At 34.2% G+C, this 18,804-nt stretch overlaps 3 protein-coding genes across 5 annotated transcripts; 1 reads left to right on the top strand and 2 right to left on the bottom strand.

Moving 5' to 3' along the window:
• Positions 1 to 1,883: 1,883 nt before the first annotated feature.
• Positions 1,884 to 6,349, bottom strand: LOC140813426 (uncharacterized). 2 transcript variants are annotated; one of them, XM_073171921.1, is made up of 7 exons: positions 6,228 to 6,349; positions 6,104 to 6,123; positions 4,870 to 5,007; positions 4,665 to 4,764; positions 3,004 to 3,153; positions 2,387 to 2,456; positions 1,884 to 2,321 (listed from the first exon to the last, which is right to left on the bottom strand). In XM_073171921.1, exons 1-7 carry the CDS (start codon positions 6,228 to 6,230, stop codon positions 2,008 to 2,010), a joined length of 795 nt encoding a protein of 264 aa, XP_073028022.1. In that variant the 5' UTR covers positions 6,231 to 6,349; the 3' UTR covers positions 1,884 to 2,007. The 2 variants fall into 2 exon arrangements, with proteins under 2 accessions (XP_073028022.1, XP_073028103.1); XM_073172002.1 differs by lacking the exon at positions 6,104 to 6,123 and having other exon boundaries at positions 6,208 to 6,348.
• A 3,125-nt stretch (positions 6,350 to 9,474) lies between these two features.
• LOC140813183 (uncharacterized) lies at positions 9,475 to 14,008 on the top strand. Of its 2 annotated transcripts, XM_073171758.1 has the most exons (8): positions 9,475 to 9,672; positions 9,752 to 9,884; positions 12,150 to 12,253; positions 12,349 to 12,520; positions 12,652 to 12,792; positions 12,909 to 12,997; positions 13,108 to 13,198; positions 13,277 to 14,008. In XM_073171758.1, the coding sequence occupies exons 1-8, from the start codon at positions 9,575 to 9,577 to the stop codon at positions 13,745 to 13,747; spliced, it is 1,299 nt and encodes a 432-aa protein (XP_073027859.1). In that variant the 5' UTR covers positions 9,475 to 9,574; the 3' UTR covers positions 13,748 to 14,008. The 2 variants fall into 2 exon arrangements, with proteins under 2 accessions (XP_073027859.1, XP_073027788.1); XM_073171687.1 differs by having other exon boundaries at positions 9,476 to 9,672; positions 13,108 to 14,008.
• A 2,402-nt stretch (positions 14,009 to 16,410) lies between these two features.
• Positions 16,411 to 18,064, bottom strand: LOC140832736 (kinesin-like protein KIN-7N). Its single transcript, XM_073197300.1, has 3 exons — positions 17,433 to 18,064; positions 17,272 to 17,361; positions 16,411 to 16,685 (listed from the first exon to the last, which is right to left on the bottom strand). The coding sequence occupies exons 1-3, from the start codon at positions 17,578 to 17,580 to the stop codon at positions 16,411 to 16,413; spliced, it is 513 nt and encodes a 170-aa protein (XP_073053401.1). The 5' UTR covers positions 17,581 to 18,064.
• Positions 18,065 to 18,804: the final 740 nt, after the last annotated feature.

Genomic DNA, 18,804 nt, shown 5'->3' with positions numbered 1-18,804 from the left:
AAGGTTTGTTTAAGACGTCGTGAATTTATCATTTAATTTTTTTTTATAAATGATAATATTTGAATCTACGTCTTCTCATTCTTTCATTTTACTATTATTCTTATTCATATTCTAATATTTGTATTTTTTAAATTTAACTTTTCTATATATAAATTTTTCCATATATTTTAATTTAAAAATGTATGATATTATTTTTATTCAATTTGAAAATAACATGCGCTAAAAAATACATATTCTTATCAATTTTAATATTTCAGTCATCTTTTAATGATAAAAACTATTTTTGACCATTTATGTATATCAAATAAATGTTTTACTGTAGAACATTATTTTTAATTAGATATATCTTATAAAATACTAATTTTTTATTCATCAAAAACTTAATGATTGTTTATGATATCATCATAAAGGCAAAAACTTGTGTGAGACGGTCTCACGGGTAGTATTTGTGAGACGGATCTCTTATTTGGGTCATCAATGAAAAAGTATTATTTTTAATGCTAAAAGTATTACTTTTTATTGTGAATATGGGTAGGGTTGACCCGTCTCACGGATTATGACCCGTGAGACGGTCTCACATGAGACTCACTCCATCATAAATATGAAACAAAATACTAAAAACAAATAATTGCTCCAAGAAGGACTCATATAAAATGCATCTCTCGTCTTTCTCAAAATAAAAATAAAACTCTCATTCAATAAATAAATAAATTTTAATATCGTATTTTTCTATCTACGACTGTCATCATGTTATAAAATCTCAGTTATAGGCCGACTAACTTTATTTTCCAATATGGCACGAACTCAGCATACTATATTTACATCATCCACTTAATATATGAATTGATTCATAAGCTCAGATCATATATATTATCTAATTTTCATTCACTTAATATCCATCAACGTGTTCAAAGCCGAGTTCTATTATCATCTCTTTTTTCAAGCCTTATCACAAAGATTGGGAGGTTAAGTTCAAACCTGTCATTCATGGTACCACACCAGTTAAAGAGTTTGCCTACTCGTTTCTTCACCCTGGTGAAGTTCACACCGCACATTGCTGCGAATCACACCGCACATTGCTGCGAATGAAAAGGCTAAGACACATCATTTTGTAAAGGGACAAAAGGAACTAAAATATGGTATTTGGAGATGAGGGGGTATTCCTTTTCTTCCCCTACACCTTTGAAAAGAGAATTTGTCACAATTCAGGTTGTTTAGGATTCTTTTTTTTATAGAATAAGAGGATTATATTTTGAAACTTGACCTTATTATCCTACCAACCTGTATGAATTTGATCTCATTCTGGGGATTGACAAGGAATATCCAGCTACTGTGGATTAATTTCTATTAATGGAATTTTGTCTACGGAAATTTGATTGTAAAAGAAATGTTGGCCTAAAAAAATTGAGATTAAACATGTAGACTGAGTTATATCTGTTTATATTAATATTTTATTATTTTATTACTTTTAGTAAATCTTTACAAATAAGGGAATAACAAAAAGTTCGAAAAAAGTATTTTAAAAGTTTAGTAGCAAATGTCGAGAGAATGAGCTTTATGGTTCTTTTTATGGTATTTTATAAACTCGTATGCTTTTGGAAATTCTCACCGCCGTTGAAACTGCTTCGTCTACCACACTGAACGAATTTTGCCATGTGTCCTGTAAGATGGGACACAGGATTGCCCATATCATATGGAAAAAAATATCTCATTATTATTATTATATACGAAAACATGTACAATTTTCACATAAAACACATACGAGATTCATAAATCTAGTAGTATAGTTAACTGATCAAGATTTGGCCTAAGAAAACTTGGCAGATTCAATGCTCCATCCGCATTTCATCAAAAAGATTCAGAAGAAAAACACAAATCATGAATTCAAACAAGTAATAGCATTCTTATAGAGCTTGATAACCACAAGTCTGAAACAGAATAGGAGATCATCTAAATTAATTCAAACAAAGCACCACCAAGAACTCTTTGAAGTAAAAAAGTCTAGTCCTAGAAAACAAACATGATTGATATGTTCGTCCTTTCAACTGAAGCCAAGCACATAGACAATTTTGAAGTTGTCATGGCGAATATGACCTGTCTCTTCTGGACCTTCTTCCAGAAGGTGAACGCCTCGGAGAGTAATCGCGTCCACCCCCATATGGAGAACGCCTCGGAGAGTAATCGCGTCCACCTCGATAAGGAGAACGCCTCGGAGAGTAATCGCGTCCACCTTCTATAAGGAGAACGCCTAGATGACCTCTGGTATCCATAATCATCCCGGCTCGAACCTCCACGATATGATGTGTGATCACCTCGATAACCTTACATTCATATGATGAGAAAGTTTTCATGATATCTAAAGACAAAGTTACACTAAATAACTTACCATCACCCCGGGTGCTTTTGAGTCCAAGGTAATGACCAGGGGTGGGAGTCCTAGCACGTTTCCTCCGGGACTGCATGGAAATAAATGGCCTCACTTCATGTACTCTAGTGAAGCAGTGTCTACAACTAAATAAGTTGAAATACAAACAATGCATTTCTCACAGAAAGAGGGCAACGAAATAAAACCTCTAAAAAATTAATGTAAATAACTTGTTCCAATCTAGGAAAAGAAACATAGCAGAAAGATTTACTAAGAAACTGGTCATCTCTTTCTCATTTTCCTGAATTAGAATCCAATAAAAAGGGTAAAATTAAAAAAATGCCAGGTATGAAATACCATAAATGCTCGATTACAATGTTGATAAAGACCGTTGTTTATTTGAGAGTATTTGCTGAGGTTGTAAAACTGTTGGACAATATAGTTGATATTTAGTTGATCAGATGCAAGTGAAAAGCTGTTTTAGCTTGTTCCAATGGATAGACTCATCATCTTTGATTTCTGCCAACATAGCTGGCGCAATGACTTCTGAACATAACCAGAAAACCTTCACGTCAAACAGACTATCATAGAATTAAAAATAGTCCATGTTACAGTTTCTAAACAGACAGACAGCTTACCCTCTCCACAGTAATGTACCGGCCTTCAAGAACTGATTGATCTAGGTATTTGATACAGCGGTTGGCATCCTCAGCAGAATCCATTGTCACAAAAGCAAAACCACGAGAAACACGGGAACGTGGTTCAACAACCAAAAAAACCGATTTCACCTATAATAAAATAGGCGGTGACAACAAAAATTAACATGATATAAAAAGTCTAAGCTAAATAAAGAAGGCAATGTTGTGACACGCACTATGATTAACAAGCATTTCAATTAAGACATTTCAAGGGCTAAACTAGAAGGAACATGCCTGTATGTCCAAACTGGATCAACTTAATTCAAATCTAAAATCAAGTTTTATTGTCATGGGCAATATTTATTTAACAAAAAAAGAATATCAGGAGCCTAATTACATCTGTTTCCGGACTCTAGACTTGTTCATGTCCTTTAATTTCCATATCATTTTATTAGGCATTTTTATGGGCTAAACTAAACCTTAGCTTAAGCCCACATCACATCGCTAGTTTAGGATTTTCATATATAATAAGGCAAACATGCTTGGAATATATCATTCATTATTATCAACAAAATTGTAAGTATTCTGTTGTGTTTTTATTGAACAAATCAATAGAACTTATCAAGATTCATTCTTGTCATCTCGTGGTGTTTAATTTGGATTCATCATCCTCAAATCTTCAAATGAACGGTACTGTTGGTTTTCCAACTTAAACCAAGATCTAGGCTTTTGTGATCATGGTTTGGTATTGTAGAGTTCGTGTAATTGAAGACATCCTACAAAGTATTTGGATTATCGACAGAGGTCATTTATCATGGTTCTAGTCAGACACAATATATCTATCAAACACACTTGACCGGAATAATTTACTTATAACCAGTTTGAATGTGGAAATACTAAGCTTAAAAACATCTTCATTAAGCAAAGTATTTTAGGTGCTTTTCTGGTTAAGCAGAAGTCATTTTTTATTTGGAGGCATATTGCTTTTTCAAGTGCTTTTGTTTAAAAAATGCCTATTCAACCATACATTTCAGTAAAATCGTTTTTTTGAAAAAAAAATAAAAAAAGCATTCACTCCAAAAGCTTCTGTATCCAAACATAAACTTATGGCTTGAATTAGTAATTTATAAGGTGTTAGCAAATATTTGTTAAAATCATTTTGAATGTTTTTAAAACAAGTTATTCACATTTTTAAAAGGCGTAAGATCACGCCAACTTTTAAAAAAAAAATCATGAAAGATATATTCAAAATAACCTTGATATTTACCTTACAGATCCCAAACTATCGTCCAATCCTTTTTGTCTCACTTTTTTTCCTTCCTCCGACTCACTTGATTTGTTCCTCTTCTCTCTTGATTTTTCTCTCCAACTTCTTATTTTATCCAAATATTTAAGAGCTTAATTTTAAAAATAAATTTAAGAATATATAAGTAAAATCTTACTAAGTTCCAAACGCTTATATTATGCTTCAATTAAACTCAGCTACAAGGGATCTTAAACACTTTTCCAGCAAATAAAATTGACCCAACCAAAAGTGCTTCATTCAATTGCATCATTAAGATATTCTGATGATAAAGGTTCCACACAAACTCAAAACATGTTATACCTAATTTGTTAGTCTTAAATTTTCACAAAAGTGAAAAAATAAAGGAGCCATTCACCTTTCCTTCTTTTGAGAAATGATCCTCAAGGTCTCGCTCAGTAACTCTTGTAGAGAGTCCTGTAACATAGAGTGTGTCTCCTTTGTTGACTACTTCAGTTCTGCAGGACAGATCGAGGACAATGTCACCTATGATTGATACATCAAATGGCAATCTTTGACTTGAGAAAACTGGAAAACTGAACATAACACAAATTGCAACTTGCCTGCCACGATCTCTAGACCCAGATCTGGACCTAGATTTGGGCCTTGGTCTTGACCATGATCTAGATCGAGATCGAGAATTAGACCTCGACCTTGACCTCAATTTCACATTTTCTTCCCATGGAGGAGAGTGTGCATAGCTAAAGCAATTATGAGATGGAACGGAAGGTCAAATACTTAAACATGAAAAGTAGCAGTAAATACAGCGACTGAAAACGCTAAATGCCTAAATCCATCTTTTCGTAGCATAAAGAACCATGTCAAGACTCAAGAAGGATCTTGAAATGAAAACAAAAGACTATCCATAGCTACCAGATCAAATCTAAACAGAGAAATTTATGTAAGGCTTATTAACCATCACATTGGCTGTTGAAAAAACTAAAGCTGAATAGAAGCTGAAATTGATATGACTGAAAATTATATTCAAAGAGTAAAAATCCTTCGCAAAAGCTCAGAGTATTGCCACGTTTTACCAACAGCAGACTGTGATAAATAAGAGCGCTTTCCTATGTAACTTCTTCCAAAGCACTGTGAGATGCAAATGATTGGTGGCTTGGTGCATTATATTTACATAAATAATAATTGAAACCAGTCTTGGTTCGTCCACTCAATTTTCTTAATTCTGAAGTAGGAGGGCAAGACAAATTAAACATACAATCAATTAGCAATTATATCACAAAAGTGACTGGTTTGTCTCTTTTCCGTGACCAAAATTACAGAGGATCTCATCCCATTGTTTCAAAACGGGGAAATCCCCTTTAATATGCCAATATACAAAAGGATGAAGTACTCAGGTGAAATCCCAAATGTTCTACTCTCCATATATAAAAAGCTTGAATTTATTTCATCCCAGCTAACACGAGACACAACAAATTACAATTTCTAGCCATTAAATATTCTCACCTTGAGCAACATATGAACGCCTTCTATGACCATATGAACGCCTCATTGAGGGGCGGATATGGCACCTACCCAACCCAAAAATAAGAAAATTCCATAATTTCACACGTTATATTTCCATAAAAAGGAGTTAATTTTTTTTTTTTTGGCAATGTGGACGACAACAGCAGACAACATAAAAATGATAATTTAACTATGTTTTTCACATAATCGAATAGAAAACCCTAAATATAAAGCCCCTTCAACTGAAAGAAACGGGTCAAAAAATCCTAAAGTAAGTAAAAAGGATCGAAAAGGATGTCAAGGAAGCCAAAACTAGCAATCAGAAAATTTTACCGTGCACGAGGAGAATCAGCCTACAGAATGAAAAACAATCAGTTAACACTTATTGAACACAGCACAAACCACCGATATTTAGCTGAATTTTATGCAAAACAAACATAAGAGACGGAGATCTTGCCATGGTGGGAGCGGATACGAGGGCAAAACCCTAATTGGCGAGTGCTCAAAGGACTTCAAGCAGTTTGAACTTTCTTCGCAAAGAAACGAAACCCGGTTCAAATGGGTTCTCTTTAAGTGGAAAGAGTATGGTTCAGTCTCAAACGCCATATATATTTTTTTTAGAGACTGTAAACGATCGAAACCAAATCAAACAGTATCAGGCTTGAGCTTGGTTTGTTTAAAATTGTTTGAGGCTCGAGCTCGAGTTCGATTCGAACTTCTATTATCAGGCTCGAGCTTGGTTTGTATTGAAATTACTGAGCTCGTTAAAAGCTCGAGCTCGGCTCGTTAAAAGCTCGTTTAGCATTTTAATCAAGCCAGACTCAAGCTCGACTCGTTAAAAGTTCGTTTAGCATGTTAATCAAGCCAGGTTCGAGCTTGATTCATTAATAGCTCGTTTAACATGTTTAACAAGCCTGGCTTGAGCTCGTCTCATTTTCGAGCTCGATAAGCATAGAATGGAGCTCGAGTTTTAGTTTGAATCGAGCTTGTTAGAAATTAAATATATCTAGAAACTAATTTTAAATCAGACATAAAAATGTAAATTCATTCATAAATAACCAAAACGACACAAATAAGAGCAAAAAACAACATAAATAAATATATTATTGAACATTCCAAAATCATGTTTGCGAGCCACCTAAACGAGCCGAGCTCGAGCTCGCGAGCCTATTATCAAACATGTTTGCGAGCTCACGAGCTGAATATCCTTAGGCTTGAGCTTGATTTGATTAAATTTTCGAGCTCAAAATCGAGCTTGGGCTTGGTTTGATATGATTAACAAACAAACTCAAACGAGCTTTTTATCGAGCCGAGCTTCGAATAGCTCACAAACCGTTTGGTTCAATTACATCTCTATATTTCTCATAGGTCAAAACGAGATAATTTATTTATTTTAATTAAAAACAGTTAATTAAATAATCAATTTAGGCAGAAAGCAATAAATAAATATTTAAAGTAAATTACTAAAATATAGGTGTGGAAAATTTTTTTGTGGATATAACGTAATTGCACGTTTATTCTCTTGTTTTTTTGGAATGAAAATTAACTAACATTAATGATAAAATGTCCTCTTCCTAAAATATTGTGGAATATGTTATGGAGGTCAGAGTTTGCTGCAATCTCCTTCAGATATCTGCCTACTCGTGCATGTCTATCGATTGACCCTCTCATATGGGCTAGTGGACCTCGGACTCATATAGAAAGATTTACTACAATCAAATCGGATGACATTTAAGTGTAGGTTTTGAGATGAGATAATTCCATAGCTTATAAATAAATGTACTAAAATATCTATATGATGTCTTATATTTTATATATATTTTTATTTTATACATATGGAGAGTTAATTTTGTCTATTTATGATGGAAAAACATTGTATTAATCCATTTTTTGTATATTAATCCATTTTTTGTATTTATAATAATTATAATAATATAATATAAATATAGATATAGATAAATATCTTTTCATACGATGGGTGATACCCTCGGATTGAGGATGGGCTCGGCCCACTCTCGGTAGCCCATCTAATTGAGAACTCGGCATTCAGGGAAGCGCGGAAGGTCATCTGGGAGGTCATCCCAGCCGACCTCCCATAACAGTAGTTCCGTCGATCGGGGAGGTCAGCCGACCTCCCACGCCGAGCTCCCATGCCGACCTCCCAAGGTCTCCCACGCCGAGCTCCCTGGCCGACCTCCCAAGGCGAGCCGACCTCCAAGAAGGTAATATCGGGGCGATTGGAGATCTTCTGCCGAGCTCTCGAGCCGAGCTCCCATAAGGTCCTGGGTTCAGGCGGGCTCATACCTACGAGAGCTCTTACTCAGATATTAAGCGCGTAGCCCACATAGATCAAAGCCCAGAAAGATAAAGCCCATTAAAGATCTAATTAAATCTGGCACGATATCTAAATCAAATCTGGACAAGATCTAATCAAATCTTTCGAAGATTCTGAAGATCTTAATCTGCCGAACTAGGACTCTATTGTTCTCCTATAAATACCAGGTTCCGTTCATTGTTTTATTCAATTCATATATTCACATTCTCTCTGCACACACATTACTCTCTCTCAGTTTTTTGTTCTCTGACTTGAGCGTCGGAAGGGCTACGCCGGAACAACCTTCCGGCCCCCTTCTAACACTCTTGTTTGTGTTTCTTGATTTCAAGGTATTTGATCCGAGCTCCCAAGGTGAAGATCCGACCTCCCAACCACCCTTCGAAGGTTTGAACCGAGCTCTACCAGTGAAATCCGACCTCCCAATTAGCATCACCGATTTCAGCAACATCAATAAGGATGTGAGATTTTCTAAATATAATATAACATAAACTAAAGATTTCACACGATGACAAGATTTGTACATATGGACATCCTGTCAATCTAATGGAATACTTTTTTATCCTAAAAATATATATATATATATATATATATATATATATATATATATATATATATATATATGATTTTCAATATTATAAAATAAATAGTATGTTTTTGTCTTTAAGACTAGTTTCCTCAATCATATACTTACGATTAAAAAATATATTTTTGACATAAAAATTAATATGTTTTTACAAATCGAATTAAATATACAATTTATAAAATTGATTACTGAGACACTCTAATAAATTTTTTTTATATAAAATAAATAGATATAATTTTCCATATTACTCCCCATAACCAAAAAAACTATCGTCACATATAATAATTTATATTATATTTTGATAATATAGTCATCCTCCTCCGAATATAGAGTGAATCAAATATAAAATCTCTATTATTATGATTAAAAAATAAAATATCTCAATCCTAATCGTTATTCAATATAAGGGAATCTTACATAAAAAAACATTTTTTTAGAAGAAACGAAAATAAAAAACATAAAATCGATTATAGATGGGGGAAGTTATTGAAAAATCCCCAATTAAAAAATTTCTTTGGCTTCACTCCCTACTCACAAAATTGTGGTACTATGTCATACAAAATGTGGTACACTTTATGTGCAAATGTGGTACATTTCATGTGGAAATATAGTACTAAAAAAGTACCTAGGGACTGAACACAAAAAAAATGACGGTGGAAACTGAACACAAATTTTCCGTAGATGATTTGGGACAAATATTTGTCAGTTTGTAGCAAAAAAGAGAGAACAAATGGCAATAATTATACAACGGCTCTTTCCCCAATCCTTCCTGTCTCCAGGCCACGTTACCACCTTATATTCGACCGTTGAAATCCGCCAAAAATAAAACCCCCCCCTCTCTCTCTCTCACGCTGCATACACTTGTTCTCCTCTCTTCAACAAGAAAATGGTGGTGGGAGGCAGCGGCGGCGGCGGAGGCGGCTGGAAGAAGGCGAAGAGGATGGCTCTCTTGTTGATTCGCTCTGCTTTCAACTCATCCAAATGGTACGAAATTTTCCTCTTTTTTACTTCGTAAGCTTTTGTTTATTTCAATTAATTATACTGGTAAAACCTAAAATCGTAGCAAAACAACGGCGAAGATGGCGGTGGCGAGGATAAAGCTGCTAAGAAACAAGAGGGACGTGGTAATAAGGCAGATGCGGCGTGACATTGCTATGCTCCTCGAGTCTCGTCAAGATGCCACTGCCCGTATTCGAGTAAAATATCATTTATCTGCCTTTTCTTCATATTTTTTTCCGGATTTTTGTCATGGTTTCTTCATTTTTCCAAATTTATTGAGAGACTGAATTTTATGGGCTAGTTAGGGCTTATTGCCAAAGAACTGTGAATAGAAGCATAAGAATTGGAACTGTGACTTCTGCATTTGAATTTAATAGAATTCTTTGTCAGTTGCTATTTTAGGAGCTTGATTAAGTGAAGGCAAGCAATGGGAAATTCATATCCTCCTTTCCTATGTAATTGTTTGTGTTCCTTGGAACTTGGGGATATCCGATTACACAATGTTTGATTTGTCAACTATCTGGTCTGCAAACCGAATGGATCTGTCTTAGATAAATGGGACCTGATTAATATTTTGATTCTTCTAATAATAGTAAATGTAGAGGGCACGAAACCTGAGAAAATCGATAGCAAGATAAAGTTTATAGTTTTGGTATGTTTTGTTAAGCAAGGCTGGCAGTGAGAAAAGGGAAGGTCCTGAAAAATTTGCAGATTTTTTAAAAAAATTGTTGATTTTTATGTCTTTTTTGTCTTTTTTGTTTGTACATGGTGTATCTTGCCATTGCGGATCAATTTTATAATTATTGATGGTGTCTTGATATGTGTGTGTATATATACGTATACCATTGTCGATTGTGCCAAGACACAACCCATAATTTTCAGACATGAAGCCGAAAAAATATTTTGAAATCATTTTCACAGTTAGCCTAATGAGCTTGTTAGTTAGTATCATATCATGATTTCTACATTCAAGGTTTTCTAGAAATTGAATTCACTAAATTTTTATGGCAACTTAAAATTAGCTCATTAAAATATTTTCAGAATTAAGATGGACATTAAATGCAATAACTAACCTCCATGTTTCATCCTTTGAATTTAACAAGCCTGTTCACGTAGATCATTTTCAGTATTTTTGTGATCTTTAATAATTTAAGTATCAGTTAGTCATGAGAACATAACTTTTTGTGTGTTTTAGGATCAAAGTGTCAAACTAATTTTTCCTGTGGGTTTACCCTAAGTACTCCCATTGAGCAACGGAACCCTTTGTATTATTGATGGCTTTATTCAATTTTGGGTTTAACTTACATGAATTGTGGTTAATGCCTAGCAACACCGCTTCATTACTTATTGATATAAACCTTCATTCACTAATTTCATTCAATTCAATTATTTCTTCTCGTATGCTCTTATCGGATGAAGTTAGTAACTACTCAAAGTTTCTAAAGTGTCATGATCCATCATCTATAGTGATTGGAGAAACTATTATTTTGTCTAAATCATACACTTTACTGTGCTCAGCTATTCCTTGGATTACTAATTTTCTAGAACACGTAGGATATCTATTACGGGTTTGGGTTTAGGGGTAGTGGACGGTGTCCAAATAGGACAGCAGTGTTGTTAGAAATAACATAATAAAAGAGGGGGATTATTTATTTTGGAAGAGGAGTTTTTGTTTTTGAAGTGATGTTGATTGCAGTTGCTAGGGAGAGAGAAAATCATTCTGTGAGGAATATTTTCTGCTCTAAGGGGCCACACTCTTTCTGAGGATTGATCATTATCTTTATGTAATTTTTCTATTTTAGTTAATTAAATTACAGTTTCTTTTATAATTTTGTTTGGAGTGTGTATCGATATCCGCACACATGCTAATTGTGAGTCCACAACTATAATGAACAAACTTTTATCTGACTTACTATTGATTAAGCCGTGGTCACCAAAATTTTTTTCCATCGGAAGTGTATCTTAAGAGCAGTTTTATCATGAAGTGGATGAAATTTCCAGATCAAAGTGTTTTTGTTCATTAAAGATAACTTTGTTCTCGCTTTGCTTTAATATTATTTTGTGCCGAATTTGAATTCTTACGTTCCAGCTTGACAGGGTTGGTTGCATTTCATGATTTTATTATGTAGGGATTGCTTATTCTGAAACTGAGATGCCTCTTATTCTAGTAAGGAAATGCTGTTGTGTGACAATTTTTCTGTCCACCATTGTTTGTTCCATACTGTTAACTTTTACTATGCTATGACACATTTTGTAATTCATTTAATCTTTAATTGACTAAAATATGATGAATATCTGACATCTGTTTCTTGAATTAATTCTATCACACATCGGTTTAGTCAATTTTTACATTATTATGTTTGAAGACATTTTGAAATCTTTTTTTTTTCTTTTTGGTTTTACCATATGGTCTGTCATCTCTTGTTGATGATTTCATGTTGTGTTTCTGTGGTGCTTGATAGGTTGAACACGTGATAAGGGAACAAAATATTATGGCTGCAAATGAGTTGATTGAGCTTTTCTGTGAGCTTGTGGTGGCTAGACTTTCTATTATTGCAAAACAAAGGTGTCTCATCAAAGCTTAAGTTTGATATCCTTATAACTGATGTTTTGTGTATAATAAATTAAAATATAATCCGGCTGTTTAAGTATCTTTTACAGGGAATGCCCAGCTGATCTCAAGGAAGGGATATCAAGTTTAATATTTGCGGCCCCTCGGTGCTCAGAGATTCCAGAACTGTTGTCCATCCGTGATGTTTTTCAGAAGAAATATGGGAAGGATTTTGTATCTGCGGCTACCGATTTAAGACCCAACGCCGGTGTGAATCGCATGGTATAATTTCCTATCTGTTAAATTTTAGCTTCCGTGAAGCAGATATAACTTACTCGTACGTATCAAGGAACAATTTTGCTGGAGCTTTGCAAATGAGAAGGCTTGCTTAGTATTGTTGCTTTCGCCTGCAGCTTATTGAAAAGCTTTCTGTTAAGACCCCAGCTGGTGAAATAAAATTGAAAGTTTTGAAGGAAATTGCCAAGGAATACCAGGTTGAGTGGGACACAACGGAATCCGAGACGGAGTTATTGAAGCCTCCGGAAGAGCGTATCGTATATCTCTCACTCTCTTTACAAACGCTCACTTACAGTCTATGTGAGACCTATTATATCTTTGATGATAATTGTATAATAACTTGACCGAGTTTTTACTACTTGCTTTTTATTAGGAAGGACCTGTTAATTTTGCGAGTGCTACCAGTTTACCTGTAAAATCAGTTTCGAAGCAAGCTCCCGTAACAAATCATACAGCTAGCTGGTAATTACTTAAATTTGGTTTTTCAACCAAGAAATAAATTTTACTGCAACCTATGTTATCTTGAAAGTGTTTTATAGAATTTCACCATAAAAATCTATATTCTTCTTCAGTGAACCAATCAATGTCAAATGTTTTCAAGACTTGGCATCGGCTGCCGACCTAGCCTACAGAGGAGCACAGATGACTGGAACTCATAAGAATGCGAATGAGGCTAATTTTAACACTAAATCTTATAATTCCACTGGGAACTTTCTGCCAAATGGTTTGCCTGCTTCGCAGGGTTTGTCTGATCGGTTTGATGATCAGAGAAGGAACAAGAAGGCAAGTGATTCTGAGTATTCTCGTTCTGTCAGTGTACAAGACGAGCGAACTGGTGACGATGCTAGAAAGATCCTCAGAAGACAAAGCTATAACTGTCAGACAGCACCACGTTCTGATATCAAGTTTGATGAAGCAGACTCTGATGATGAAGATATCAATATGGAAAATGCAGCAAGAGATGTCGACACAAGGAAAATCTACAGAAGGCACAGCTACAGTGTTCGATCTACTGCACGTTCTGATATCAAATTTGATGAATCTGATTATGAAGACGACTCAGAGGAGATGGACGTGCCTACTAGAGAATATAAACAACCACCACCTAACCGTCAAGCTCCTGTTGCTGCTCGAGTTCATCCAAAACTGCCTGATTACGACACCCTTGCTGCTCGTTTTGAAGCCCTGAAACATCAAAAGTCACAAACCTGAACAGCCGGTGGATGATGCTTTTTGTAGTCTCCATACATATATGGTATACTTCCAGAACTGCTTGTTTTGAATCCCTGAAACGTCACAAGTCACAAACCCCTGAGCAGCTGTTTTTGATGATGCCTTTTGTACACATATATATACTTATATGATATCGTTTTTCCCTCTAAATATTGTATACATCATGATGTCAATCCATGTTAAAATAATTGCAGTCTGCAAATATCTCGTGTCTATTATAAATTTTGTTGGGATTTCGAAGAAATTAGAGTTGGTTAAATATACGTACTCCTGCCTTTGTATGACATTAATATGTCCTTTTCTCTTTGTTGACCCAAATAAATGAGATGTGTTTTCAGTGTCAGAAAATGTAATTTTTTATTTTCTCTTATTTATTTTTTATGTTTGGAGATGGGTTTACTAGTACTTGTTGACACGTAATTCAAATAATAATTATAAATTACACAAACCAATTACACGTTATAATAAAATAATTGCAAATATTTTTAATATAATTTCTCATAATTAAATAAAGCTCCAAATATCTAGCCCCCTCCCTCCATTCTGCAGTCGCAATTTCAGTCGATTAAAATCGTTATAAAGAAAGATTAGAAGAATATGCGATTTACAAGATTCTAGGAGAGAAAAAAAAGAGTAAAAGCAAGAGATTCAGAACTCTAACATGACAAAGGATTAATACCTGCTTCTGCGCTTATATTTATAGCTTGAGGTTGAGTTCAAGTGTTATAGACACCGTGAATTACAACTCACTGTTAAGTAGATCTCCAGTTTCCATTTTGAGTATGTTTATAGTTTGTCCCATTCATGTTCTGGGATCGTTTTCATCTGTCAGCTCAATAATTTTCATGTTATTTTTGAAGGGAAAAAAGTTGTTTCCTGTTAGATGTCTTTAAGACAAATACTGCTTTCATCCGAAGCTAATTTTCAAAAAGTATATCTCATTGCCTTACCTTTCCATTATTAGGTGTTCCTTTATTATTATTTGGTTTGCTTGGATATGGATTAGTTGCATCCCTAAGCCTACAATTGGGTGCAAGGAAAAGGGTGTTTGACTCTGAGAAAAGTGATGGTGAAATAATCTTGCTGGGGACATCTACTTTTTGAGATATGTGTCAAGTGGGAGAATGTAAGAAATATGACACATGTTAAAAGAAATATCGTGTAGGAATTGACGACGGCCATTGCCTACATATTTTGACGAAACTTGCGTACGCAACCTCAACTTTAGAAAATTGAGATGCGTACACGTTTCTTCTTTTGACATTCAGACTCCCGATTTTTCTCGTTGATGGTATGAGATGCCTGTAAATAGAGACGATTGAGGTCCCTAAGCACACACACCTCATAAGAAATACACCATCTATCGAGAGGGTGGAGTGCTTAGAAGGCTTCAACCGAGAGGAAAAGCAAAGAAATAAAAAAATTTCAATGGTCGGAGGTAATTCTCGATCCGCTTCCGCATATTATATCATGTTTATATATACGTGAAAACATGATTTTTGAGAAAATTCTAACACCTCTATGGCAGTTACTAGCACTTCTACATTCTAAGCAGTGAATTTTCTGGAGAATTGTGTACATATTGTTTGACATCAGCAATTCTATCCTTCAGCTTATTCTTCATCACCCTAAAGGTTTTTCCAGGGATAAAAGATCAGCCTTGCACTTATAGGTACTTCATGATGTAGCAACGGCGGTAAAGCTCTTTTGTTTAATTGAAGAGTTTTGGGACACGGCATATTCAAAAACGGCTGGGTTCACTTGTATCCATATCTATTTTAGTGATTATTTCCTTGACTGCATCATATAATACTACCCAACCTGTCTCTTCAAGGTAACACTCAGTGTATCTGTGATATGGAATAACCTTGAGCAAGATTTTTACTGGATAACTTGATATGTACTTTTTGTGATAGCATTTGATGCTACTGTCTAGATAAAGTTATTCTCTCTGGACAACTCATCAACATATTTTTTTCTGAAACAAATTCTCCCTTCCATTTATTCTTCTGTCATTCAAATTGTTTGAATTTCACTTCAAAGAAATTTTTATTTATTAGAGCTGATATATTTTATAAATTTTCAATGAAACTTCTTAGATTGCAGCTGAGTTGAATTTTCTTTCTAGATTTGCTAGTTGGAATGAATATATTATCAATTGCATTTTCATGATGCTGTGATCTATGCTTGAATCAAAGCATTGTTTGATACTAGGTGGATTATTGAGTGTAACAAAATGTATAGTATTCAATAGTTTTATAACTGTTATATATAGTGAAAGTATACACAGATAGAATGCCATACACAAAAGTATGTTTAGATTGAGTCCTACGGAAGAATGACCAAAAGAAGATTTATTTGAATGCCAGGTCAACCGAACGCTCAATAGCTGCCAAAGTGATAATAAATAAATATGGTAAAAAAAACTGAATTCATTCAGCCTAATAGCCGCCAAAATGATAATAAATAAACATGGTGATTGATACAGAATGTAAAAAGACCAAATATATTCAGAGCTGAAGTCAAAACTTTTTGAAAAAAAAAACCAAGAACTTGATTGACACTATTTACAATTTTTTCTTTGAGACCTCGGACATGTGGTCCACGCCGGAGAGAAAATAATAAAAAATGAAAAAATGACTCTATGGATGAAAATGATCTGGATAACAACATTCGGTTTTGTATCCAAAAATTACCAAGAAGTTGTCAGCAGTTTTAAGATTTTGATTATTATTCTCAGCAAGAAGATCGATAATGTGTTCATTGTAAATTTGCATGCAGGAAACTCGGATTTGAAACTGAAACATGACATTCATCTTGTGAATGTCATGAAAAAGATGTTCTACGGCCCTAGGATTAATTCCTTTCATGGTAAAAGTCTTACTACTGTATGTTTGCCCATATGCAACTATGGCTCCTATTGGAGAACAAATATATAAAAACCTAAACACATGCATAACTGAGGAAAGAAAACAAAAGTAAATATGATTCTGATCAGCTTAATAAAATGAGAGATATGTAGCCTATTTATAGGCTTATAAATAAGCACAACTTTAACCACTAAAGCAGTAATTACACTCAGTTATTTACGTGAGCCATTTTGCCACTTACTACACCCTAATTAATAATTGAAAGACATGACACGTAGAAAAATTGGCTAACTTCGAATCATTCTTCAATAGTTCCTCGCATCAAATCCTATTACTTGGCAATTTGGCAGAACTACTGGAAAATCAAAAAAAAAAAAAGAATGAAGCATGTTACCATTGAATTCAATCCTATTACTTAAGCAATTTGGCTGAACTATAGGAAAACCAAAAAAAAAAAAAAAAGACTGAAGTATGTTTAGTATTGAATCAAATCCTATTACTTCAGAAATTTGGCTCAACTATTGGAAAACCAAAACAAGTAAAACTGAAACGTGTTTACAAACTAATCAAATCCTATTACTTAAAGCAATTTGGTTGAAAAATTGGAAAACCAAAAAAGTAAAGACTGTTTACCATCGAATCCTTCGGCGTCAGCTTGGATAATGTTCTTAACCAGAAGATCATAAAACGTAGCATTGTTGATATCATTGTCGAATACATGAACTACAAAAAGGACAAAAAAACTAAACAACCATATCCAACTCAAAAAACTTCAACACAGACAAATCGCTCACCAAAAGCAAATGACATTCCAGGAATTGGAGAATTATGAACTCCATCATGCAGTGAAACGCTATTATTTTCAAATTTCCAATGTATTTCGTCCTCGGATTTCTCGCATGATGGAGGCCTCACTCTCACGGCGACACAAATTTTCTCCATTTTCTAACATGCAAGGTGAGTAGCAGGTATTTCCGTTTTGAATAATGTGGAACGCGCGTGCCATTTTATATATGTAGTAAATCATTTTACAAAAATGCCTAGAAGGACTCGATAATCTGACTAGATGCTCGAAACTACTAAAATAAAAAATATAAATGAACAAAATTTTACATAAATATAATTAGGCTTAACTTAAAGCCAAAAAATAAAATTATTTTACATAGCAAAACGAATTAATTGTAAACAAAATAAATAAAACAAAGAAATATAATAAAAGGAGAAAGGAAAAATGCTCCAGAGAAATAACTCGTTGAAAAAAAAAGTAACTGGGTCTTGAAAAAGTCGAAAACTAAGCGTTTTTAAGCTTCGAAATCTTTCATTAACGTAGCAATTCATGAAAAAGAAGTGAAAATAAGAAACTCCAGAACTCTAACTCTCAAAGAAAAAAATGAGCAAAAAATCTAATCAAGATGGGAAGACAAAAGCGGCGACTTCTAGAAGTTAGGGCTTAGATCTGCCTTGTGCTTGGGAATATAAGGGGCTCAAATATAATAGGTTACTGTTATTATATCCAAGCCCATGTTTATGACCAAATTTTATATTCAAGGTTTTTGGACTTTTATACTCTCTAGCCCATTTTGAATCAAAAAAGTTGCACTCATAAATTATACAAAGTAGGTGCCTTCTCCTAAATCCCAAAACGATTTTATTAGAATAATACATCGAAACGACAACAGTCTATCAATAGCAAAAATCATTTTTCGGTTTTGATTTCAATCTAGAATTGGAATCGAAAAATTGTTGTTCAGTTCTGAATCTTAAAATAAAAATTGGAGCCATAACTGTAACCAGATATGTAGTTAGGCTTAAATTTTGTAAAATTGGAAAAACTATATATAAGGTCATATAATTTTGTGTTGTTGCGATTTTGATCAACTGTGGAAGCTGTGCGATCGAATCCCGTGATTACAAATGAAAGGTTGAAACTATTCGCCACAAAAGAATTTGAACAACTTGTGGAAGCTGAATTGTCAGAGTATTCACGTTCGCCGCCATGGTTGATTGCTGCCCCAGACAAATGATCATCGAGCTTCCATCCGACATTGTTTCCAATTAGTAACTGGATAGTTGAGAACATTTTGTCGTCATTTGCACCAGAAAAATAAAAAAAATTCCAAAGATTATTCTATAGTTTAATATTTTATCTTAGACTACAAAATTATG

This window comes from Primulina eburnea, chromosome 1, assembly GCF_022965805.1.
Source record: "Primulina eburnea isolate SZY01 chromosome 1, ASM2296580v1, whole genome shotgun sequence".
Taxonomy (NCBI): Eukaryota; Viridiplantae; Streptophyta; class Magnoliopsida; order Lamiales; family Gesneriaceae; genus Primulina; species Primulina eburnea.
Note: the sequence above shows the minus strand (reverse complement) of the source record. Positions and strands in the feature narration are given on the sequence as shown.